At 40.3% G+C, this 27,258-nt stretch overlaps 1 protein-coding gene across 2 annotated transcripts in view; it reads left to right on the top strand.

The window, feature by feature from the left end:
* Window positions 1-25,878, top strand: part of ATF7 (activating transcription factor 7) — a 123,193-nt gene extending 97,315 nt beyond the window's left edge. For both annotated transcript variants that reach the window (XM_026677280.2, XM_087956406.1), the window contains exons 5-12: window positions 2,486-2,620; window positions 4,075-4,232; window positions 4,945-5,044; window positions 6,495-6,608; window positions 8,807-8,959; window positions 10,867-11,064; window positions 12,871-12,979; window positions 13,989-25,878. In XM_026677280.2, coding sequence (XP_026533065.2) covers window positions 2,486-2,620; window positions 4,075-4,232; window positions 4,945-5,044; window positions 6,495-6,608; window positions 8,807-8,959; window positions 10,867-11,064; window positions 12,871-12,979; window positions 13,989-14,206 — 1,185 coding nt within the window. In that variant the 3' untranslated portion in view covers window positions 14,207-25,878. The remainder of the gene's footprint in view (window positions 1-2,485; window positions 2,621-4,074; window positions 4,233-4,944; window positions 5,045-6,494; window positions 6,609-8,806; window positions 8,960-10,866; window positions 11,065-12,870; window positions 12,980-13,988) is intronic.
* Window positions 25,879-27,258: the final 1,380 nt, after the last annotated feature.

The following is a 27,258-nucleotide window of genomic DNA, read 5'->3' as shown; positions in this document are numbered from 1 at the left end:
CTAACCCTCATATGAGATTGGCTTCATACTCTACTCTTAAAATATGACACTCATGGTTTGTCAGGAGTGACTAGAAATTAAGAAGCTTGTAATTACTTACAGATGTATTAGCCTGATTAATGTTAATAACTGACTTTGAGCTGCAGTACTTTGGACACCCACTTGAGTGTCATCATCCACGGTGGTGGCCATTTTCTTTTATTTCTACAGACATTTTTCAGTTACAGGATTAGTAAAGCAAATGGGAAAGTTCAGTGGTAGAACATGTGTTTTGCATGCAAACCATCAAAATGCTTTGAATCAATCAGTTTTTCAGAAAGTTAAAAGGCATTATCTAGCAGCCTTAGGGAAAAGCTCCCCTTGAATGGTGGGAAAACACTTAAAGTTATAATGTTTCTCTAGTTATATTAGGAGTGTATATCCCAGAATAACAAGCCAAAATTAATTATAGCCGCAAAACCTCTCGAGCAGTGGCCCCCAACCTTTTGGGCACCAGGGATCGGTTTCAGGGAAAAAGATTTTTCCACAGACTGGATGGGGCTTCGCTTGTATGTGCAGCCTAATTGCTGGGATGCTACGGAGCAGTGCTGGTCCACAGACCGGGGGTTAGTGACCCCTGCTCTAGAGGGTACCTGGTTAGAGAGAATTGAACTGGAACATACTGGGCCTGTGTTAAACAAATAAGAAGCTAAAGGAGAAACAACCAGGAGATGGCAAAGTCTGACATTCAGCATGTAATATGACAGTTTGTGTAGTCGATGACCAGGCTGAGCCAGAGGGGGAGGTCAAGCATGTCATCAGTCTGGAGTCCCATCACACCCACAAGAGATCTAAATCTAGCCCTCCTTGAATTCCGCTGACTTTTATCTACTGCCAATTTGTCTTGACCGTTAGTAGTTCAGCTTCTTGTTTAGAGATGGCGTGGAATAAATTTCTACTGATTTGGTTCCTGATTTCTTGCACCTGATGGTGTGTATTACAACACAAAAGAGAGCCCTAAAGAAACATTTAACTGAAGATTATGCACAAGAAGTAGCCAGCAGAAGACCAATGAGGCGGCAATTAGCAGATTGCTAAGCAAAGAAGGAAAGAAAGATGATCTAATTAATTGTTACCCTGCTTGCCCCTGTTGGTTTTCTTTGGTAACCACTAAAAGCAATTTTCTGCCTTGAATACATTGAAAAGTAGCTTGTTTGTGCTGACTGGCCTTTTCGCCTCCCAGCGGCTCATTATACCTTTTTTTATCACCTTGGCGAACTCCATCAAAGGCCTTGAGCAGGTATTAGGCCACTTTTGATTGCTCCAAGACTATTTAATGCGCTATTTCTCTTTCTGCTTTGCTATGCACAATGCCATTTCTTCCTGCTGTACTACGACCCGGAGATCTACGAGCACAGCAAGCTGTTGTTCACAAAAAATTGGAAAAGGCCACGCTGAGCTGTTGAAATGAAAATAGGTGTGGTGGCTAGCTGCCAGGCTCAGGCATATGGTTGGGTTTTATTACAATGGCCTAGTCATAGGTTTGTAATAAGTTACATGGCTCTCTCATTGGCTTTTGATAAATCAAGCAATAATTCAAAAGTGACTTATATCGCGGATTCCAGCACTTCTGTGAACGAGCCCGGGGGGTGGGGTGGGATTGTGACCTGCAGGCCCTCCAGCTTTATTTTTATATTTGCAAAGTTTTACAAGAAAAAAAGGGTTGCCTGTATAATGCTATGTACACAGTCTCCAAAATACCGCCTTTCTGGTTTAATAAGCTTTTAGGGTCTGAGCAATTTAAGACAGACATCTAACCTGACATTCGTGTGAAGAAGAGTAGCAGGTGTCCTTGGTGGGGGCAAATTGCTGTTTGTATAATCTGCATTGCACTGTTTCAGCCCAGGGATCGTAAGAGCATCCTCGACAGTCGTCTTTAGTAAATACAATGCGTGGAACAGCCCACTGCACATACTCTGGAGACAAGTTCCCTAATGATGGGCTCCAGCACGATCCTGAAAGCTCAGAAGAATAAACCTTTGGTCCCGGTGACTGACTCAGATTAGATCCTGCAGTCTTTAGTATATTATTAGCTTTTCTGGACCAAAAAGATGATGTTAGCATCAGAAAACCAGGATAATTGAGCTGTGGTGGTGCAGTGGTTAGAGTGCAGTACTGCAGGCTACTTCTGCTGACTGCCGGCTGACTGCAATTTGGCAGATCGAATCCCACCAGGCTCAAGGTTGATTCAGCCTTCCATCCTTCTGAGATTGGTAAAATGAGGACCCAGATTGTTGGGGGCAACAGGCTGACTCTAAACCGCTTAGAAAGGGCTGTAAAAGCACTGTGAAGCAGTATATAAGTTTAAGTGTTATTGCTATTGCCATAAAAAGTGTCACAAGCATAGGTAGTCTAAGTTCGTGAATGGTGGGCGTGCAGAAACCTGCAAAACTCATCACAGGAGCTTTGGGCACTGTATTAAAACAAGTATTTTGTGTTTCCGCAGTGTTCTGGTCCTCTAGATATGTCTCTTCCCTCTACCCCAGACGTCAAAATCAAAGAGGAAGAGCCTGTTGAAGTGGATTCTTCTCCTCCAGACAGCCCAGTAGAGAGTCCACAGTCACCACAGCCTAAGGAGAAGGTGAGCTTTCAGGAAGTACAGGTAGTCCTCGAGTTATGGCCACAACATTTATGTTGCTAAGTGAGACGTTCGAGAAAGTGAGTTATGCCCCATTTCACGATTTTTCTTGCCACAGTTGCTAAATTAGAAAAACCGTTGTTAAGTGAATCTGGCTTTCCCATTGATTTTTGCTTGGCAGAAGGTCACAAAAGGGGAAATCACAGGACCCTGGGACACTGCAACCGTCATAAATATGAACCAGTTGTTAAGGATCCGAATGTAAATCACGTGTCCGTGGGGATGCTGCGGCGGTCATAAGTGTTAAAAACGGTCATAAGTCACTTTTTTCAGTGCCGTTGTAACTTTGAATGATCACTAAATGAACTGCTGTAAGTCGAGGACTACCTGCATTATTTTAATCTGTGTTTAATGGCTTTTGCACGTTCTGAAAAAGATGCCCTCTGTATAAGAACAAAAGCAAAACTAGCTGTCTTATTATTTCTGATAATAGTAACATAGAGGCAAGAGATTCAGAAGTATTAGTCAATTTAATCCTATAAACCCGAGTTTACTGCTGGACTTGCTACCCATTTTCTGATTCTTTGCTGAGTGTAAGAACTGGCAGTTCCATGCCAGGGACAGATGCATGAAAACTGCTGAAACAATTTAAATTATCACCACCCCAGTGTTTTCTCTGTGCAGTCGTTTCTTGGCTTCATGTCTGCTGGCAACTCCACATTCCTAGTGATGGATCTCAACCAAATCATAAAGCAGGAAAGAGCTCAGAAGAATGAAATGAAATTTATGGAAACGTGGCTTATCACTGCTCTTGGAAGTTCTTGCTACTAGAAAAAAAGCATTGGGATTGGATTCGAATTTTAATGAACATCTATTTGCATTCCAAATAGTTCCTATATTTCGCTCAGAGTTTCAATTGCCTATTATCATCTACCAATGTGCCTGCAGATCACATTAATCCATGCTTTCCATTCTATTGTAGTACTTTGTGAGGGATCTGATAGGGTTAACATGATATTAAATCCCAAACTATTTTTTGGTACAAAACTACTAAATGCTATAAATAAATCTGTTTGACTCATTTCTTAAATCAAGCAATCCTTGTAATAATTATCCTGATTATAATGAAACTGAGTGCTGTAGATTCCTGGTTTGAGAAGATTTGGACCTTTTGTCTTTAGGTAAAATTGGGATTTTTGAAACTACATTCATGTAATACTTATAGACCTCATCCCTGTTAGTTATTTGGAGTTAGCAGAGTGTTATTTGTTCTGCCTTAAGAAAGAGGGATGTTTTTGTATTTTTATGCCCTGTTTCTATGTTTCCATCAATAATAATTAGTAATATGATATATAGTGTAATTTAGTAATCAATAAGATAATAAAGCAAAAATTTACAGCGTTACAAAAGGGTGACAGTGGTGGGAACCTGGCACTGACTGTCTGCATTTCTCTTAGGAGAGCGCTTCAAAACCTATTATCATTTCTACACCTACTCCAACTATTGTACGTCCTGGATCTCTGCCACTGCACTTGGGATATGACCCCCTACATCCAACTCTCCCTTCTCCAACCTCAGTCATCACCCAGGCTCCACCTTCCAACAGGCAGCTCGGGTAAGTAGAAACTTTAAGGGAAGAGAAAGCATCCTAAGCAGATTAGAATGGAGCATTTTATCGGGTAGAATTTTCTCCTGAAGTGTGTTCTGGTATCAAATCTTATATGGTATGGCAGTGGAATATATAATTGCCCAAGAATAGCCATGAGGGAAGAAAACATGTCCTAAGATATAGTTTCATCATAGTTAAATTCTTTTATTATTGCCATTCCAGTTAGATTTTAAAATGGATTGGGAGAAGAAGCAGGCTTTAATTACATATAGTCCTTGCTTAGTGACTGCCATGTTTAGCAGCCACTCACATTCATGACGGGGATGAAAAAGTAACTTGGCAACGGGTCCTCATATTTATAACCTTTACAGATCTGTAAAGGGAAAAAAAAATGAAGGTCATAAAATCATGAAGTTTCCCTTAGCAACCACTTTGCTTAATGACCAGGTTGCTGAATGAGAAGTACTGTATTCGTTTAGAACCAACTGTGGCTTTGCGATCCATGTTTACTCTGTCAATTTAGTTAGCAGTTAAAAAAGTTAGATTAAGAAATTAGTTTGTTGTCCATTGGTTAGAGCACCATGGAGAATTTAGATGGGACCCATGAATCAAAGAGAATCATGTGCAGCCAGGGTTTGCTGGAGAGAGAGTTCACTTGCCTGCCAATTGGACTGAAGTTTGTTTGACGCGTTTTCTTTTTGCTTGAAATCTTTTCCAGGTCTCCTACCAGTTCTGTACCACTTGTCATGCACCTTGTGAATGGACAGACTATGCCGGTCCTTCCTGGCCCACCCGTTCAGATGCCTTCTGTCATATCGGTAATGAAAGTTTCCAGCATGGCTGATTTTGATAAAGGAAGGGACAGCTTTTTCCCTTTGCAGAGCATATGGGGCACTTTAATTTGCAAAAATTGACATCTCCCTTTACTTCTCTGCATGAGATAAGCCTGTGTTGGAGTAGAGGACATAGGGGTGGTGAGAGCCACTGCCTGTGAGGGTAGCAGTGCCTGCCAACCAAGTCATTGGTCAGGAAGGCTCAGGCTGAATCCTTGTATGAACAGATGGCCGGCCCTGTTGGTTCTGGGGCTGGGAATGGCAGGCTTTCTGATTAGCTAGCTTTGTGCTTGAAACCATTCAAGCTTGCAGAGAACATGTCGGCTTTTCCAAGCCAGGAAAAACTCCCTCCCTGGCCTCTTCGGGGCATGAAATGGTTATTTAGCTTTTATTTCTGCATATGGATTTGACAAACATGAGCACCTTCTGGTGCATCTTGTATTATTTCTGATATTGCATTCAAATCAAGTGTCTGCTTCTTTGTGCGGTAAATTTTCATTGACTCTTAAGTGTTTAGAAAGTTTCTGCCACAATGGAAATAGGTCGACTCCAATAAATTGGAAAGACTAATTTGTTAGGACAGCAGAAGACATCTCTCTGTGTACCTAGTGGGGAGGTTTTCAAATGACTGCCTTTTCTCCAGGTGTATCAATAATACTGCATGAATTCTACTTAGCTTACATAGCATCCTCCCTCTCCAATTGCTGTGAAAGTGAACAATATCATAAAATGAGGGTAAAATTGCAAAGAACCTTACAGGGGATAACAAATTGGTCAGAAGTTTTCCTCCTTATGATAAAAACATAATTCTGAGTCTGCCTTTCCTCTAAAAATTTCTGGCTTCTGCACTTTGTTTGTGATTTATTTTTGTCCCTTCCACAACCTGAAAAAGTTATCTGAAAGACGACAATAGCCTTGAATATTGCTCAGTGATGTGTTCCGCCCCCTCTTATTCAAGACCAAATGTTTAATCATGATTGATCTCCAAGTGCCTTTGTTCTAAAAAAAATTATGTGGGCCTAGTTACCTGGAACCAGAATCTTCCTTGTGATTGGCAGATTGCCAGCAACCCCCAATTTCAAGATACAAATTGTTATGCTACAGTTTTTAGGCGACTGTTGAGAAGTTGCACACGGATACCTAAAAGCAAACAAGGATATTTGGGACAATTATTTTTTTTAAAAAGAGAGAGTATTTGGCTGTTGTAGCCAAATGGAATGGTTCAGAGAAAGTGAACTGGCCAGCAATTTTCCTGCCTCCTGTTTCTTCTTCTGTTCAGTCTGGTTAAGTGGTTGAAAATTTGTGGGTTTTATGTGAACACCAATGGTGAGATTTTTGTGAGGCATTTTTTTTTCCTTTTGGGTGTGTTCTAAGTAAAAAAAAGAAAACCTAAGATGCTTCTTCTTCCTCCTCCTCCTCCTCCTCCAATATATAGCTGGCAAGGCCGATGCCTATGGTGCCAAACATTCCTGGTATTCCTGGTCCCCCGGTTATCAGCAGTGGCTCAATTTCACCATCAGGCCTTCCAGGACACTCTGAAGCTAAAATGGTGAGCTCCTGATTCTACTTTGCTGTTCACAAAATGGCACCTTTTAAAGAATCAAATGAGAGAGATGTATGCATCAAGATGCATTGTAGATTTCAAAAACATTTTTTCTATCATTCTGGTCTTGAAGGCATGGCTGGCTGGGATATTATTCTGGGAGTTGAAGTCCACACAACTTAAAAGGGCCCAAGATTGAGAAAACACCGCTGTAAAGAAACTTCATCTTGTAAAAATGTATTAGATTGTTGTATCATTTTTCAGAAATCTGGCTTAGTCCCCTTTGCCATCACCGCTTGCACAATTTACAGATGAAGTACTAGTTCCAAAACTGCTAAAGCTCACAGTGGGTTTTTTTTTTTTCTTTTGAGTTGTATTCCCATGCCAAATACAATAAATTTGTTTTTGAAATTCTTCTCCGATTCAAAAGCAACTTAGTGTATGACAGTCTTCCCAACTTGGAGCTTTCCAAATATGTTGGAATTGCAAACCCCAAAATTCCCATCCACGGAGGCTGATATATGGCAGTAGAAGAGGAGGTATTCAGCCAAAACCACTTGTAAAATCCTTTTTAGCATATAAAACTGATGCAGAGTTCTTTGAATTCTGGCTTGGGGTTACAAAGACTACAGCCACAAAAGTGTAGACATGTCCAAATACAGCATATTAAGAGTAGATATTAACTTTCATCTGAGCAAATATCGCACAAATGTAAGAAAAACAGTTCCTGTACTTTTTCAGGCTAGACAGCCTTTACACCAACATAATATTTTATTTTATCTTACAGGCATATCCTCGTGATAGTTTTATAATCTCTTTTAACTGTCTTACATATGACCAAGTTATTTTGAGTCTAACACACGCATTCCTTGGAAGGAAAATGAAGTAAAATGTAATAAAAAACCCAGTGTTTTACTAGAAAAATTCAGCTGTCTGAACATTTTATGATGACTTATTTCTTAATTGTATGGGAAAGGAAGAATTCCTGTTTAAACATTCCATATTAATTAGAGCTTCTCCACAAAAAGTTCAAAGTTCAAACCTTTATTGTCAATGCACAACATGGGTACAATAATATTGAATGACCCTCCATTGGTGCAGGCCACACAAAACACAGAATACATCTCACAAAACACAGACTACATCTCATTAATAACAGAAAATCCCCAAACCCAAGTATACATACTCACACACACACACACACACACCATCGGTATAGACATATTGCCCGTTACACTTGCACTGTAAGTCTGTCATATTAAATCAGCCTATTTGTCCGGCTTGGCTGTGCTCCTATATCTCCTGCCCGATGGTAGGAGAATAAAGAAATGCTGTCCAGGGTGTGAATCGTCCCTCAGGATTTTCCTCATTCTGCTGAGACAGCAGGACCTGACGATTTCATCCAGTGGGGTTAGGGGGAACCCTCTGTAGGGCCTTCCTGTCCTTGGCTGTTAAGCCAGCGCACCATACCGTGACATAATATATGAGGACACTTTCTATCGTAGACCGGTAGGAGGAAGTCATCAATCATTGTTCCACCTGATTTTTCCGCAAGACCCTAAGGAAATGGAATCTCTGTTAAGCCTTTCGAACCACCTGGAACATGATATTTTTCCAGGTGAGGTCTTGGCTGAAGTGCACTCCCAGGAATTTGAAAGAGGAAACCCTCTCCACACAGCCCCCCCCCCCCTGATATAAAGTAGGGCAGGTTCCTCTCTCTGCTTCCGGAAATCCAACGCCATCTCCTTTGTCTGAGATTTTTCAGATTTCCTTAGCAAAAAGAATTCCCAGTCATGTGGGAAGTTTTTACATCCATTAATCCAAGTTTTTATTTTTCTTCTAGGAACATAAATGTGAACCTCTAGTTAACAGCATGTCAGGTTTACTGCCCCTTGTCTTCAACAGACTGCCTCTTTTTAGCAAACTCCAAATATGTGTTAAAAACATCAACAATAGCAATAGTACTTAGACTTATATACAACTTCACAGTGCTTTACAGCCCTCTCTAAGCAGTTTATAGAGTTAGCATATTGCCCCCAACAATCTGGGTCCTCACTTTACCCACCTCAGAAAGATGGAAGGCTGAATCAACCTTGAGCCAGTCAGGATTGAATTCTGCAATACTATGTTTTAGCCACTGTGCCATCTCAACAAGCAGAAAGTCGGGCTTCTCCTAGTGTTTGTTTTGTCTTCATCCCATGCAGAGGTTAAAAGCCAGTCTGACGCAAGGAGTTACTTCCTCACTAAACGGCAGCAGCATGATGGTGGGATCAGCGAGCACAATGGTGACTTCCCATCCTGAACAGGGTCAGATACTTATCCAGCACCCTGATGCACCTTCTCCAGCCCAGCCGCAGGTTGGTTAAGTGCCAAATTGGGTTAAGTAAAGATTCAGGAAACAGAAGTGAGACTACAATACATCTCGTCCTTCCTCAGCTGGCAGGCGCATCTGCCAAAAGAAAGAGCCCAAATTTAGGAAAGCTGCCGTGGAAATTTGTAAAGGCACTTGCTAGACTGTATGAAATTTAATTAAAACCCAACAGCTACTATTGGAGCCAGATTTTTATTTAAAAGAAAAATGTACTGGTCCTTGTGAGTAAAAGGGGAATGGGGAACTTCTAAATAGGGGCTTCGGCTAACTATGGTATTAGAGAGAGTATGATGGGTGGCATGGCATAATATGCTATGGAATGCACACTTTTTATTCGTATTTTTTAGGATCAAATATGAATGTAAGATTTTGAACCATTATTAAAACAAGAATGACCTGATGATAATGAACTCTCTTATGCAATAATATAGTCATTTCTGGAGAAGGGAAGGAAAACCGTCATCAGCTTCCAGCAGTCTTTTAGTTATCCGGAAATAAATGCTACTTAATTGTGGATTTCTCTCTTCCCTTATGTTCCTGTACATCTTTCTGTAGTCTTTCCCCATTTCCTTAGAGAACCAACTCTCCTTTTTGCAGTTTCTGAAAAAACTACCGTGCTTTAGAACAAACTTTAAATGTTGCAAATGAAAATAAGCTTGAAAATTCAGCATATTGTTTTTCCTTGTTGCCAAATTTCAGCTTTCTAGTTGCAGGATGTGCCAGGTTTAGGCACTCAGTTTCTAATTCCCTGAGCAGGTTTAGGCACTCAGTTTCTAATTCCCTGAGCAGGTGATTAGACTAGGGTGAGCATCCATTGCTTCTGTCAGCATTGATACCAGATGTTTTATCACTGAGATACAACAGCAATGGGGACAGAGTCAGAAACGGAGAAGCAATGTTTGCAAATCTTCTCTCCCCGTCTCTCTTCCTGTCTTAATTACTTGAGTTTAAATGCACTCCATTTGGTCCTGCCAGCTTACCAAATGCCAGCCTTCCATCACAATTACCACCTGCTCTGTCAGTTGGAGCTTCCAGAAGTTTACTGTCCATATGTTGCCTGACTAACAGCGAGTATAGAGAAGTGGAAACTGTCTGTCTAATTATAGGGCCCATTTGGGGAGGCTGAGTTAAGGTGGGAACCTGCAAATTTGTTTTTGCTTTTGGCAGTTATTTCCATTTGGCTGCTGAAAAATAAAAAGGAATTTTCAGTCACTATTACAGCGTTGCTTCTACCACACAAGCATCTCATTGCAAAAATAATATAGATGCTTGAACAGACACAAGGGAAAAGAGAAGTTTTTTTAAAAAAAAATTAAATTGATGAAAGGATGCAAAATCAAATAATGACCGAATATTCCAAGTTGCTTGCAGATAAATGCACAGCAATTGACATTTGTGCTTCTTGTACATCTACTTTACAAATAGACCATTGGGAACCAGACAAATCAGAAGAAAGTGTTATTTATTGTTTGTTCATTAAAAGATTGTAGTTATTACTTTTTATTCTCAGAGAAAATATCAGAACAGTTTACAGAAAAATACCATGCAAAATATAATAAAAGCAATCAAGAATAAAAAGGCAAACATTAAACAGTAAAGTAGCATTTGAGAGCATTATGGCAGTGCTAATAACCCCGAAAATTGATTGGACATGTTCTTTGCTCCGTATAAGTATATTATGACTGCTGAGTTCTTAATAGAAGGTGGACCTCTTCAGATAATGGCTGAACTGCAACTTTCAGCAGTTCTAGCCAGCATGAGCAGTGGCAAGAAATGCAGGGAGGTGTAGTTTAATAACACCGGAAAGCCACAGGTTCCTCTTCTTTTTGTTTGAACAGCCTGCCCCATCTTCTGTATGAAAAGCCTGCCCATCTATCTGTCCTTCGTCCTCAGGTTTCCCCAGCTCAACCCACACCAAGTACAGGTGGCCGACGGAGACGCACAGCAGATGAAGATCCAGATGAACGCAGGCAGCGTTTCTTGGAGCGAAACCGTGCTGCTGCCTCCCGCTGCCGCCAGAAGCGCAAGCTCTGGGTGTCGTCCTTGGAAAAGAAAGCAGAAGAGCTCACCACACAGAACATCCAACTCAGTGTAAGTAGGCTTGCCAGCATGCCTAAAGTATGATAAATGTACCCCTAATATCACATCTATCCTTGCTTTATTTTCAAGGCCATCATCCTCTAGGGTACTTATGTGAAATCTATAGTTCATAAATTTGTTCCTAGCCGATACAATCTGAAATTATGGGACCTGAATGTAGCGTGGAGGTGATTTTTATACTCTGAGACCTTCATTGCTTATCTTTGAAGATCCTGACATTCAGCAGGTATTCTTGGTCTTGGCTGTCTACCATCTGGAGGAGCTTTCCTTGCCGGGGGTGGGGGGTCGGGGGAGATTTGAGGTCTCTGTGAAATAATGCATTCTACTAACACACACTTTCTGAGACTATAGATCCCTTATTTAAATTATAGGTCCTTGTGGGAATGGACATTTTGTGGAACAGACATTAGGGCCTCCGTCATTTTTATTTCTTGTTACTCGTCGGTGTAGACTTTTTCAGAAAATCTTATAACTCAGTTCCAATCTTACTGCGGCAGGTCTGTTTACTCACCCTTTGACAAGGATAATTCATAGTCCTCCTCTTCTTTTTCTTTGTTCCCATCACCTATAAATCATACATTATTATTAATATATTGTTATCATTTCAAAATATCCTAACGTGAAGCTTTCTGCTATTATTCTTATAAGTAAGAAAGACTTGTTAACTTTTATGTGGTCTAAATGCATAAAGAGAACCTTTTCATGCTTTCCATCTGTCTCTTAACATTGGAAGCTTCGTTTCTTCTCTTGTCTGCTGTGGAACCTTGGCCTGATTTGATATATTGCGGGTGCTAGATTGTGAGCCAAGCTATTTGCGCTGCTATGAATTTTTTTGGTTTGCTTTTTACTACCCTGTTGCTTAACTTATTCTGAAGCTTAATAGAAATTTCCTGCCTTTGAGGAAAAAGAATTGAGCCTTCTGGTTCTTGGGCCTAAGCCAACAGGGATAGTTCTGTCTTAGAGGGAGAAACTGAATTTCAGTGTAATCTCCCTTTCAGGGGTAATAAAAAGAATGTTAATACACTTGAGTTATTTCCATATGTGCCCTTGCATGGTGCTCCCACCATTTTTGAGAGACTTACACAAAGAATGCAACTAAGCAAGCCTACCACGACATGGTTCATCAGCTCCAACTCCAGTATTAAAACAGGCTGCTACCTGCATTCCCCATAAGCAGCCTCTGTCTGCTAGAAACCAAAAATAGCTCCATGAATTCCATGAAGCTAGTATGCTAAGAAAGGTAAACCTGGAAGGTGGACTTGTTTTGCCTTTGTGATTTTTCAGCATCTTTTTTTGTAAAACCCTTCCAGGTACTTTGCATCAGCCCTGCAGTTTCCACTTTATATTTCATTGGTGGAAAAGATACTGCCTAAGTGTGTGTGCTTGTGTACAAGTGCGCACGTGCATTCCATTTAGCCTGACTTACTTCAAAAGATTTTCAGAATTAAAACATGTTTTATTTCAAGGTTTCTTAGATTAGAATCTCCTTTCTTCACTACCAGGTTTCCAAATTGGCCTTTTCAAAAATATCCCAATAGCAAAAGACACCATTTAGGCATAGGATTGAGTCATAGGATCATAACAATTTTAATGCTAAAAAGAGGGGCATGACGAATGAAGCATTCCCTAGGCTAAGTAATGAGTAAAAAGTGCTGGCTGAAACCCATCATCCGTAAATTCCTTCATATTTATGTTGTACCTCTGATTGTTCTCTCACTGTTTCAAATTAACACTTAACAAGATTCAAGATTGGATATTGAACCAACGTAATGAGACTAAATGTTTCCTTTCTCATAGAATGAAGTTACATTATTAAGGAATGAAGTTGCGCAACTCAAACAACTATTGTTGGCTCACAAGGACTGCCCTGTCACTGCATTACAGAAGAAAACACAAGGTTATCTTGGTAAGCAGAATCTGATAAATGTTCAAGCAGAGCAAAAAACAACAACTGATGATGTCACCTAGTTTGGGTAATGAAACATCTGCAAAAAAGCAACCAAGCTCAGAGAACACCAAGGATCTCAATTTCAACCCTGAGTTACAAGCATTCTCTTTTATCGAGGTCAGATATAGATTTTAGAATTTCAGCATTTTATGAAACAGCATTTTGGAATCAGTCAAAATTTAGAAAGCATTCTATAGTTGAAGAGTTGTGAATATTACAAGAACACCAACTCTGACCTAAGCTATTCCAGAACTGTTGGGGATAGAATACCCCAGTTATTATGGCCAGTTCTTCCGTTGGATGATGGATGGTTTAGTCCATATTATCTCAAGAACACTCAGTTGAAAAAGATTCTACTACATTTGCAGCTATAAAACAAAACCTATTTCCCCCCAAAGGCTGCATTTTTTTCAGTGCTGTAAAACTGTATTTTCTTCCCTTTTCCTCTTCAATTCTTAAAGTTCACATTATAAGGCGTAGCTGTAGGGAAAAAAAATTCATTTGGCACCTAAATAATGCCAGTCAAATTCTTCTCTTATGCACATTCACTCCAAAGCAGTTTTATTATTGAGATGTGTGGCTGATTTGTTTTTTAATTGAAGAAACCAGAATTGGCTGACTCCTGACAACAATAAACTATGGTTTATCAAATACAGGTGGCTGGATTCACATAATATGCTATGTAAAACGAAAGTCTATGATCATGGTTTCAGTGTATCCAACACAAGATTATACAAATACTTTTGATTAGCATCAGAATGAGTTGTATTTTCAGGCTTGTTAAGTCTGTATTAAAGCTGAATTTTTGTACAGAGAATATTGTGGCCAAAAAGAGCAACTCATTTGAGAAAATGTAACTGGTGAGAACTAGCAGAATAATAGTTGCCGAAGCATGTTCTGTAGAAGTCTGTAAAGCCAAGCCCAATCATTAATACCATTTTCTTTTTCCCTTTTCTTGAAAAATCAGAAAGCCCCAAAGAGAGTTCTGAGCCCACCGGTTCTCCAGCTCCTGTCATCCAGCACAGTTCGGTGACTGCATCCCCCAATGGGCTGAACGTCCGCTCTGCAGCTGAAGCCGTTGCCACTTCAGTCCTCACTCAGATGGCCAACCAAAGGACAGAACTAAACATGCCCATGCAGTCACATGTCATTATGGCGCCGCACTCCCAGTCTGCTGGCAGATGATGTCGCCAGTTGCATGGCATAGAACTAACCAATGAACTGCAGCCAGAGAGACTGATCATAACTAAGCCCCTTGTTCAAAATGGGGTGGATACAGTTTTTGTTTTGTTCATTTTGTTCATTATTATTTTGATTTCTTAAAAATGAGTGAAGGGCAGCTATGGAGCTTCTAACAAAGTATATCTCACATAGGTCCTGGCCTCAAACATCTATCATAGGGCCATCGTCTTTCCAGAGGGTGGCTTTGGAAAAAGTCATTTTGCCACACTTTAGAGACCATTTCTCACCCTGTCTAGAATCAACCATTTGGATAGCCTTATACAGTGTGATCTTAAATGGTTAAAGTCCAGGTATACATTGTGCTAACACTAAGCCTCCCTAAGTTTGGTTATTCATGGTGCTTCTTTGTCTTGGCTACTATAGCAAGAGAAAGCAGTTCTTGGGAGGTGCTGTGATGTTTTGCTGGTGCTGGCCATTTTTGTGGAAAACTTTAGCATCCTGACTGTTTTTGTAGCCTATCCATCAACATGGTACCTGACCTTCCATTCTACACTTTCACACAGGATACCAGCTCGTGGCTCTGAAGGTGGTAAGCTCCATAATTTGGTCGGTTTGAACTGTTCAAATTGTTTTGTGAAGAGAGTAAGAAACCTTCACTCTTAGCTGCTGCAACTGACGGGTGATTTTGCTGTTCTGGAAGAGAAAATGGCAGGCCTGTTGTATGCATTGTAGATCACATAATTTGTACTATGCATATTATCAGGGATACATTTTTTTGGTCATGTTGTTATCTGATACAAACTTTCATTTTTGTAGTTCAAGAGGAAGCCTTCAAAACACAATGGGAATTCTTTGATTTTTAGGTTACCAGGGGGTGGGGGGAGCTAAGGCGTATTTCAATAACGAGAAGGAAGAACATTCACAAGGGCACCTCTTACTTCAGGGGTGTCAAACTCATGTCGTCACGGCAGTGTCACGTGATATATCGGGACTTTTTCTCCCTTTGTTAAACCGGGCATGGGCGTGGCCAACACATGACGCATCCGGCCTGCAGACCGGGAGTTTGATAGCCCTGCTTTACTGTGTCTAGGGGAAAAAATAGAATAATTCATACCAGTGTTTCTCAACCTTGTCAACTTTAAGATATCTGGACTTTTAGTAGTTGCAGAATCATAAGCATTACAGTAGCAGGTTCAAAGTTACACAGTGCTAAGCTACAGGATGTAGCTAAACAAAGTTGTTTGGAGACAACATAGGAGTTAACTCAATGGCAAAGAAACAGGAAAAAGTATTTCTGTTTGCAAATGCTAAAGATTCAATACTCTTATAAGCCATGTTCATTTCAAAAGCTAAGCTGATACGTTTAACCAGTGAGCTTTTCAAGATTGTGGCCTTAAATCATGGACTATTTCAAAGACAAAGAGGATGGGAACAAACATTCCAAATTGCTTCCCCTCTTACTATTTTTTTTTTTTTTTTTGGTCAAAGGTTTTCCATTCTATTTCTCCTTCAGATGATGTCACCTATTGTCTTTTTCCATCTGTCTCTTCCAAAATAAATACCAAGTTTCTTGCACATTGCTATCATAGGGTAGATTGAAAACAAAAAAGAAGAATTGGAAGTAATCTCTCCCTTTTTCTTCTGCTTCTTGTCAAAGTGTGTGCATGTGCATCTTGGACTGACCTTGACCTCTTGCTAGTTGGCCAATGTTTAGCTTGAATCACAATCAGAGGAAAAGGTGCAGAGTGGTAGTTAGAGTGTAGCTATGCAACTTGCCAACTCTTCCACTATTTTGTCTTCCTAATTATGTGTCTTGTTTAAATAAAACATTGTCCTCAAAGGGGCTGTGTACTGTGCTGCCAGTCTATACAAAAAAAATTATTATTCCTCAGTTTCCACCCAATAGAAAGCACACATATAATACACACACAAATGCACATGTCTATGTATGTATGTGTAATTGTATATGTGGCATGCTAAACTTAATGCAGGTTTTCTGTTATTGGTGTTGCTTTCATCACGATCAATCCAGCTTCTCAGGACCTTAATGTCACTTGCTCTCCAACTGTTTCCTTGTCTGAATATGATGCTGTTGCTTCTTGTTCTGTTCTTCTGTGAGAAAGCGATGCTTAATTTTAATTTCTCCTGGGTTCCTTTTCCTTTCCCCTTTGTTTAAAAGAAGCAAAATGTGTTTTGAATTTCTGCAGACTTCCTTTTAACAAGCATTTCAGACGTCCTGTCACTTGTCTTCTTCCCCCTCCCCCCACCTTTTCCTTGTTCCCTTGATATGCTAAAAATGCAAGTTGGCAAGGGCTTTGAAGTATAACTTGTCCCAACAGGGTATCTGTTTCCTTAGTGACAGCTCCAATAACAGTGCACAGCAGGTGTAGCCAGGATCTTCTCAGGTTAATAGGACAAGAAATGAGCTTGCTGGCAAGTGGGACAGATGATAAGGTATTTTAGTTTTCTTTTTTTTTTAATTTATGTTACTTTTTTGTACCTTTAGAAACATAACTGCTGCATTCTTTCGTTTAAAAAAGAACACTTCAGAATTCTGCTTGTTGTTGAATGAATGCAATGCAGGTCTAGAGAAAGGACTGTAGAATTTTGGTTTCTCATATTTTCCATTGAAAAGTAAGGGCTCACAATAGCATTGAATTTACTATCTGGGACCTAGATTCTCATTGACAACTAGTGTTTTGCTATGAGAAAGAACAAATGAAGCTGTCAGTTGCACTATTGGCCAACCTAATTCAACACTATCCTTGGTAGCATTGTGGGAATGGTAAGAAACCTGGAAAGGAAGTATGAATGTATCAACATTTGCAAGTGAGTGATAGGTAGAGACTTGCCAAAGGGAGGTTAAATTTTGGGTGGATTTCCTTCCATAGTTCAAAATGACACCAAAAGATAGGTATGGCCCAGCATTGTTCTTTCTCAATGAATATATAGTTCCCTCCAAGAGTTGTATAGTTGAGACACAGAGCATGACTCAGTAAACCCTAATAATTCAGAGCTGTGGCTTAAGAATAATCCTCAAACTTAAAGAAGGTCTTTCTTTATTTGGGGCTGTGAGATAAAAACCCCAAATCTTTCTCTTAGATGGGAACCTTGTTTTAGAGCAATTGGCAATTTTGCCTGGAACTTTCTATATGAAAATCAGTTGGTCTTTAATATGCTATAATCTCTCTCCTAATTGGACGTGAGGCTGCTTTAGTTACTTTTAGGCAGGGACGTAAAGCATACTCCCTCAACTTGGCACTCTCTGGAAGGGCTGGATGGGATCAAGACTGTAACGGACAAAGGAGAATATTTGTAGCTCAGGGTTGAAACAAGGAGTCCTTGATGCTCCTTGAACTAGACTGTTTTCTTGCAGAGAGCACCAAGGACCCTTGGCTATCTTGGCTGGAATGATGGGAGTTGTGATCCATCACATTTGAATATGCCAAGCTGAGGAAGGATGATCATTATTAAAGATCATGTGACGTTGGGGTGGCCTTCCCTCTGCCTTAGTTCGTGATCTGTGCTGCTTGCTGTTCGGTCATTGTCACTCAGCCTGGTTCACTTAATTCTGTTGCAGAGTAGACAAATGTTGAATCTTCAGTCAATGTGAGAGTTGTGCTCAGGCTCTGAGACAGTAAGAAGAAGTGACCTTAACACTCCAGGCACAGGTAAGAGGGCTTGTGGAAAGGACCTGATTTGATGGGTCTGGTAGAATGCGCAAGCTGCTTCTTATGGGGGACATACTGTGGTTCAAAATCAAGGAGTATAATATAAAAGAGCTTTCATAAAAAGCGTCTCATTCCATTAGCCTACCCTAAAAGAACATGACTGCAGCCCTGTTCCAGGAGCTCCCTGCCTCAGTGCTCCAGTACTTCGGAATAAGAAGGGAGTGTAGCAAACAAAAGCACACACAGTACAGGCCAAGGGGACATTCTTATGTACCCCTGGGAACTCCTGCTAAAACTGGATAAATTCCACTCTTCTGTTAGATTAAGCCAATCAGCCAGCCAGAGTCTCTGCGTGACAAAATGGGTGGCAGATAAATTTAATAAATGAAGAAATAGATTAAAGTATCATGCTGTTAGAGATGGAGAAATGTTTGAGGGGAGGGCCTCAATAAAATTAGAAACCATATCCACCTTGTCTATTGGACTCTGCTGTATCCTCAACCAAAAATTGCCCAGCCTAGTACAAATAGAGCCTGTGAACAGAATTGAAATTATTTTATCATTATTATTTTTTAAAGTATTTGAAGGAAATAATTTTTCTTATAGCATTTTAAAATTAAACTCTGCTTTGCTGTCCCCTTTTCCATGTACTTGCATGTGGATTGTAACAGTTCCCTTAGTACGATTCTGTGCTCCTAACGATTATTAAAAATGAAGCCACATTCTGCATGTTGCTTTAGTTCCTGCTATTCAATACCTGCCTGGTTAGAATAGTTCCGGAGTTACAAAATTCGGGCTGTATAAATAACTTCTGCTGCATGGAATCACAGTAAGAGGTGGTTCTTATAAGGCCACTGAGTTATGTGAAGCATTGGTCAGACTGTGATCAGTCCTCTATATGTAGCTGACACATTGGTTGTCAGAAAGCTTTAATAAACATATTAAAACTCATAACATCAGCAATTGGGTTTGTAGCAAGGATCTCTCTAGTCAACTTCAGATGATGGCCAAGTTGTTGTCTAAAAATATTTTCTTTCAAGTAAGCAAAGAATTCTTGAGATTGAGAGCAGGGTAAGGTGTGATCCTGTCAAGTACTCTTCTAGCTTGGAGAAAATATTAGCTGTGCATGGTATGCTAAGGCTGATCTACATATTCTAGAGCAATGAGTCTCATTTTATTTCAGCTTATTTTCTGATTGTACCAAGGAAGTGCATTCTGGGCTCAATCCCATATTTATAAGAAATTACTATTCTAAGTGTGTACCCTTCCAATCTGCCAATTAACCAGGGGCCACATGTCTGTTACTGAACCCTTTAACAAAATTTTGTGCCTTGTGCCTTGTAGCAAAGAAAGCAATCTGGGAAACCATACATAATTATACATACACACATACATACATACATACATACACACACACACACACACACACACACACACGAGAGAGAGAGAGAGAGAGAGAGAGAGTTTAGTACAGCCATCTGTGCTACTGCAGTGCTACTATTTTATGTGCAAAAAGTTTCTTCCATGAGAGGAAGGTGTACCATAATCTTCTATAAGTACAGAACTTTTCCCAGAACTTCCCAGAACATGTGAACCTGTCTCTTGGTAATTAAACGTCAGCATTTAATAAGCTTCATGAGGAAGTTGATTCTATAAGCTTTCTTGTATAGCAGTTTTCACAAATGGCAATGCTTGGGCTGGAAAGACCCATATCAAGGATCTATCAAATCATGAGTAGATTTGTTTTAAACACTCCCCGCCCCCATCTCCAGCAAATTGCAAACAGCTTTCATAATCTTTCCTTTTTCTCTTTGTGGCAAGTGATTTTTCATATGTTCTTCTGATTTCATGGAACTACAGTAGTTCATAATTATTGGATCCATTCTTGTGTATGTGGCCTTTTCCTCTGAATAGTTTCATTTATCACTCTAAAGAGATATGAAGGTTTTGTAGAACAGAATCAGGAAACAGCCTTTTATTGGATAGGCTCAGATATTTATCTTACCTTTTTTGTTGTTTCCTTTTGAATTTTACAGTAATAATAGTAAAAAAAACACGCTTTATTCTGGTAAATGTCTCTAATAGTTATATGATACCACTAGTTGCTGCTTAGAGAAATATTGCAGCGTGTCCCAGCTCCTTGGGAAAATGCAATATCCCATTCTGGTTCTATTGGTATAGAGTGCCCATCTCTATGAGAAACTATGTTTTACTCATAGTAGGGGACTCTTTCCCATATTAGGCTAAGCAAAAAGTTACATTATGGTTCATATTTTTCTGAGCCAGGCTTTATGTCTGTTTCAGTGTAACAGTGTGCATTTCAGCACACAAGACCTAGGCAGTGGCACTTCCACTAGTAACTCAAAATCCATAAGGATTTGGTGCAAAGAACATTATGGCGGTCATACTTTCCTTATAAGTATCAGGGTTTGTGTAGGAGACACTTGCAGCCAAAAATAGACTTCTGTTATTGCAACTTCATTATGCTCTCCCTACTTCTGGAAAAGCCGCCCCATGTCACATTCTCCTGATTGTACCGGTCCATTGCCTGTTAGGAACCGGGCTACGCAAGCAGCGCGCGAGTGAGCAAAGCTTCATCTGTGCATGTGTGGGAACTAGATTGCGCACGAAACCATCCCTGCTGTCATAGAATACCTATGGACGTATACAGTAATCCTTTTGTGTTCCACCAAGCAGCCTGCTATTGAGTGTAACCGTTGCTTGTTTGCAACTTATAGAAAAGCTGTATGTAATAGATTCGCTTATCCATGCCAAACAGAAAGGGAGATGATAATAGTTGCATATATAAAAAAGAAGAGAGATTCTGGAACTCATGATGGAAAATTATTTTGCCCCAAGTGATCTGTCTCCAGTACATCTGTAGTACTGGCATATCAAGGAATCTTTGAACAGACAGCAAGGATAGGAATTACTCATCGTATAAAATGTTGACAGTTAATGCTTTCTAGTACTTTTTTCTTAGGATAATTCTGTGTTAAATGCATTTTTTTAAAAAAAAAAAAATTACCAACAGCTGTAAACACATGGCTTGTGTAAGTGTGCGTGTGTTTCCCATTGTGGTTTTTATTGTTGTCTACCAAAGAGGATTCTTGTTTTGTGTTCCCTGGTCAGCTTACTTATTGGATTCTCACTCATTTGTGGCAGTGTTCCAAATTGCTAGATAGGGATGGTCACCAGCTTCTGGTCTGCTTTTGTCTTCCATTCTTTTAACTGTGCCATCCTATTTTAGTGAAGGGTATATTTCCTGACTTTTTTTTTTACAAGCTTATTGAACATATTTTCTGTGGGGAATGATTGAAAAGTAGAATTCACAGATGATTCTGGTCCTGTTGCCCTGCCTTCCCGTTTTACCACACCTCCACCCATCAGCTCTCTGCCAAAATCTCTTTCCTCTAGGGCAGGGGTGTCAAACTCAGGGTCTGGGGGCCGGATCCAGCCTGTGGGGTGCTTAGATCTGGCCCACAGAGCACACTAGAAACAACAAAGGACCAGCCCACATTGCCTCTGCCAGTGAAAACGGAGCGGGGGGAGGGTGCAAGCTGGCAGAGGGCGGCAGGAGGCCATTGCAGCTGAAAATGGAGCTCTAGAGCCCTTATGTCACTCCACCAGTATGAGTGATGTCAAACTGGCCATGCCCATCCTGGCCACGCCACGCCCCCCAGGTCAAACACAACCCTGAGGCAGCCATCAGTGAAATCGAGTTTGACACCCCTGCTCTAGAGCAATGTCTCACAACCTCGGCAACTTTAAGTTGGGTGCATGCTGGGAGTTGAAGTCCACATATCTTTAAAATTGCTAAAGTTGCTCTAGCATAAATGGTATTGCACTAGGTAATGGATTGCCATTCTAACCGACGTTTGAGGACAGGGCAAAGCCCTTCCAAGTTCTGCTTATTGGCATATCCAGCTGACTGATTGGCACTTGTAATCTCTTTACAAAACCATTTTCTTTTCAGCACTATATGGTGTTTGTGTGTGTGTACTTAAGAGGATTATTTCTTGCAAATAATATATTGTGATTTTAAACGCTGTTCTTTCTTCACTAGATGACGTTCACGTTATATTCTAAAGGGGAAGAAAATTTCATGTCTTCCAAGACTGCACTCTCCATGTTTTAAACGAGTCATTGGTTGGATTCATGCATCTCTTTAAGCCATAGTTTCATGAACAAACCACAATATACTAATTTTATGAACAACAGTGCCAGTGTTCACTCAGTACTGATGGACCAAACTGAACAAATTACCTGTGGTCTAGTGGTTAAGGCATCAGGCTAGAAACTAGGAGTCTGTGAGTTCTAGTCCCATTAAGGAATGAAAGCCCACTGGGTGACTTTGGATCAGTCATCACCTCATATGGATTTTTCTGAGAAAAATAGAAGAAAGAAATATTATGTATGTTCTCCACCTGGAAGTATATATAAAAATAAATATGGAATATGTATTTTTTTTAATCTATGGCTTAAATAGATGATGAACTCAGCCATGGAATTGTGAAAAACATAATTCTTTGAGGAGCTTTAGCCTTGGAAGCCAGCACAAAGTGAGAATTTCCACTTCTTTCTCTCTCTGTGGCGTTTCTTGACCAAAGTCCCCCAGAGCTTAGCTCTTCTCTCTAACACCAGGGGAGGGCCAGCTGTGGACGAACGCCCGTGGTGGGTTCCCTGGGGGAGGCATGCAATTAAGTATCCATGGAGGGCCAGCCAGGGATGAACACCCACAGTTGGGTTAGGGAGCCATGGCTGATCAGTTGATCACAGACAGGCATGGTCATGATCAATTGTCCTAGACCAAGGGTCCCCAAACTTGGCAACTTTAAGCATATCTGGCTGGAGAATTCTGGGAGTTGAAGTCCACAAATCTTAAAAAGTTGCCAAGTTCAGGGATCTCTGCCCTAGACCTTCCTCCTTTCAACAACGTATTGCACACCAGCTTTTTCCCAGCAGCATATGAACCAAGTTTAGCACAAAAAAAAGAAACATTCATGTTCATTACTGGCCCCCAGACAGAAGCTCCTTAACAGATCTGTGACCTAACCGATATTTAGACAAGACGTTGCATATCACAGAATACTCTATCTTCTATTATTATTATTACAGAATTATAAAGAATTCCAATATTGGATAAGAAGAGAGGTTTTCACCAACAGTTCTATTTGAAGTTAGTCTGCAATTAAGTAATCAGTTGTTTTGATTTATTTATTTATTGCCAGTTTAAAAACACTCATTGACAAAAACCTATACAAATGGAAGAGGAATCCTTTGGCCATACAGTAATTATAATGGAAGCCCCAATCGATGCGTTGCAATATATTCTTCAGTTATAAGAGGGAAAATGATAAATGGTACAGAAAGCCTACTCTCAGAATAACTTTCCTTTTCTAGAACCATGTCAGTCTGGCTTTTGGGCAAGATAGGCTACAGAGTGTGCTTTGGAAGATTAGAAGAAATTAGATAATCGCTGGGGTATGTTTCAGCTAATTTGTCTGGATCTTGTGGTGCCTTTCAGGACCATCTGCCATGATTGCTTCTGAACTAGTTGGTGTAGTTGTTTTGCAGTGGCTTCAGCCTTTTCTGTTGGGCAAGTTCCAGAAGGTGGTGCTGAAAACAATTAGCTTGATACTATGGCCATTAGCCTATGGTGTGCCATAGAGTTCTGTTTTGTCCCCTGTGCTCTTCAACATTTATCTAAAATTGCTGTGGGTGAAGGAAGTCATCCAGTGATTTAGAGTAGAAGTGTTGTGTGATTCTTTTGTTCCTATCTTTCCAGCTTCAAGAAGAAACCAGTACCCTTGAGTGCAATTAAATTCAGGGATTAATTGGATGTGGGAAATTACTGCTAGCTGAAATTCTATTCAGACAATAGACAGATGCTGTTAAATCAGTAACAAAGGGAACTTTGGAATTAAGACTCAGTCTGTTTTGAGTAAGATTGCACACCCTCTGAAAGAAGTCTGCAGTTTGGAACTGATCCTTGATCTTCAACTGTCACTGGATTTGTGGGTAGTAACTAAATCAAGGAGCATATGTTACTAGGGTTGTGTGATTTGCACTGCTTGCCAGTGGGACTTAGAGAGCACATTTTGAAGTATTGCTATTGATCTTTAATGCAGCTTAGGATCTGACTGAGGAACTGCCTGTCCATTAGAAATTGTCTCCATGTTTACATCTGCTGGAGATATTCCACTGAAATTGCTTCTTAACTTGCTCAAGTAGAAAGATGAGGTATAACAAATAAATATTATTATGGCAGAAATAAGACTAAGGTCCCAGATTGTCTACAGTACTAAGACTAGGGAAGCCAAGGGGAGAAATCCAGGTACCCCATACTAATGATTTTTACTTTATAATAATACCCATAAAAAGAACGTTGTTGAAAGGTTTTTTTTAATGTGCATTTTTGTAGGAGAATTAGCATGCAAGCACTAAAGCCCTTTAAGGACCCAGTATTGAAGCTTTAGGAAAGGTATAATCCTATGCTCAGTATTGGAGGGTGTGGAGAATCATTTGAAAGAGAAGGCCTATTTTCAACAAGTAAGCACATTGTTGGGGCTACTGCAGTGCAATAGATGGGCTCAGGACACTTTCCAATACTTGAAGCATTCTCTCAGAATCTGTATGTTGAGCGACGTGACTGAGCTCAAATCCTTTGACGAAAGTACTTCTACTATAGCTTTCCTTCAATCTGGTTGAAAAGGCTGCATCATTACAATTTTGCAAATATTCACATCCTAGCAAGGGATATACAGGAAATGGAGTAACAGTTACGATGCAGTAGTATCTGAGTCAGTAGCAGATATTTTCCTTTCTTTCTCCTGTGCTAAACTCTGTATTCAATGCTTAAATCCCGGCAGCTGAATGTCAGTTGCAACAACTGTAATAAATATATTTAATGATTCTCCTACCCATTTGAAACCCTGATCGCAAATGCATTCAGTTGTAACTTTTCATCTTTTGGAGACAGGAGTGGAGTAGATGTGTTTACTTGCAGCTTGGTCATTAAACCAGTTGTCCCAGGTCCCTAATTTTTCCTCATGCTATTGAGAGAGAAAAATATATCTTTACCCAAGAAAGCGTTCTTCCTGTATAATAGACCTTGCTTTTGTAAATGTAAACACCCCAGAAGTCTATTGTTTGGTTTCCATGTTGTCAAATCATCCAGAGTGATGTGTATGTCATGTCTGATCACCATTGATTTGCCCAGGGTGCTTCCTCTCACATCTCCACAACCTCTGGGTTTCTCTCCCATGGATCCCAGCTGCCTACATATCCGTAGTCTTCCCTTCTTGTAGCAAAATGGCTGTTCTGCAGGATCCCTTCGGATGCCTGCCTTCTTTCCGTAATAGCTGCCTGCCTCGTTTTTGCTATCTTTTCAAATGTAGAAATAGTATATGGAGAGCTTTTTGTTTTATGATCAATAAATTGAGGGTGGGGGAGAGAGATCCCGGAATGCTTAACCACAAAAGAGGATTTAGTATTTCATAAAATGAAATGCATATCTATAAATATATATAGAACTATATAGGTATATATCGGCTCTTTTCTCCTCCATGGCTGCCGTTCCTTCTGCAGTGGCCTTGTTGATGTGTCACTTCCTGAAACGTAGGTAGATCTGAGGTTCCAGCCCTTCTTTTGCCTGAAAAAATGAATAGGCCTGAGGGAGGGTTGTGAACTATGGAGTGATGTATCCTCTTGACTGGTAAGCCAACAAATAATTCACCGAAGTGCTCCTGTGAGCAGGTCCTCACAAGCTAGCATTTTACCTGTCCCGTGGTTCCCGTGGTCCTGTGTTGGCTACCACAGGCCTGGGTGAGTTTTGTGGCATTTCATCTTTGTATTCTTCTATTTTTAAAACTTTAAAAATGAATAAATACACGAAACCCTGCCACTTAGCAACTTGTTCTTTTAGCCACTGTTCTTACCAAACATATAATGTGCCTTTTTATTTATGCTGCAAATGTAACATTAAAATATTAACAAAAATAAGATTGTTTGTATTCTCTCTTTATTTTTCTGCTTGGGTGGTCCATGAAATGTTATCTCCAAATGATAGGACATATCTACTTTTTATTTTCCTTCTCTTGCTGCTCTCTGCTTGATGTTTTTTCTCAAGGGCCTACTATTTCGCCTTGAATGCAAATTAAGAGTAAGAAGTTAATGGTGTGATTTTTTTTCTCTGTAAGAGTGGATCTCCTAATGGAGGAACCATTTGCAACTATAGTTCTACTTAGAACTGTCTCTTTTGTCGTCTTCTTCTGATTGCTGTATGAATGGAAACCCATCAGGCTGCTGCCAAAAATATTTTGAAAACTGCTGGCATTAAAACGTATGTTTCTGGGAAGCCTTGGCTTCCTCTAACGGTTGTCAGGAGTGGTGAACTGTGAAAATATATCAGTATATATATATTTTTTCTCTTAAGAAGCACTATCCGCCTTTTGCTGACTGTTATGCAAGTATTGCATTGTGAAGTAGAAAACTAGCCAGAATTCTGGACTAACAAGAGTCCTACATTTTTGAAAGCCATTTTTAATTTTGTGGCAAATGCTCTGGAATTCATGGGCAACCAAATCGCTTTAGATCAAATTCTTGAAATGGAGAATTTCTCTGTCTCCCTCGTCTTCTGTCCACTGCTTTTATGGGGTGGGGGAGGCAAGGAAAAGGGCCAATTTGGCATATTATAACGACAGCTAGATGAAAGAAAAACATGTTATATTTGCTTACTTCGCACTTGTGCCATTCACCAGGATATGGCATCCACAAGAACTCCACAAATAAACGGAGTTTGTGAGGCAAAAGAAATGCTCTTATCCCCTGGCTAGCCAGAGGTCTCTTTGTCCTTTCTGTCAGAGGAACTGACAGCCTGAAATAATAACAGCTGATATTACAATTAATAACACCTGCTCTCAACAGGGCAAGTGCCTCTGAACCAGATCCTCAAAAGCTGTAGCTATCTAAGCTTTCCTTGCATGTAGGATATTTCTGCTTAAAAGTATTTCATTACAAAACCACTTTAGCATTGGCTGTGCCACTTGGAGACATCCAGAAGACTCTGAAGAGGCCTTATTCCCTGCAAGACCTATCCTGAATTAGTGTGTTCATCTGATCTCCGAGGAGCAGTGGATCTCTTGGGACAGAGGTGTCAAACTCGTGGGCCACGGGCCGGATGCGTCACGCTGCCCACCCCCGGTTTAGCAAAGGGGGGAAAAGTCACAATATGTCATGTGACGACAACGTGACGCTACAAGTTTGACACCCCTGTCTTAGGGCCTATTAGCATGGTCCACCCAAAAAAGGCTGCGGGTTTCATGAAGTCTTGCAAGAGTTTGCAGTTTCCTGCCAGGAATACACTTGATTTTTTGGGTGATA

The sequence above is a fragment of the Notechis scutatus genome, chromosome 2, assembly GCF_049901735.1.
Source record: "Notechis scutatus isolate UNSWTSFEM ecotype Mainland chromosome 2, rNotScu1.2, whole genome shotgun sequence".
Taxonomy (NCBI): Eukaryota; Metazoa; Chordata; class Lepidosauria; order Squamata; family Elapidae; genus Notechis; species Notechis scutatus.
Note: the sequence above shows the minus strand (reverse complement) of the source record. Positions and strands in the feature narration are given on the sequence as shown.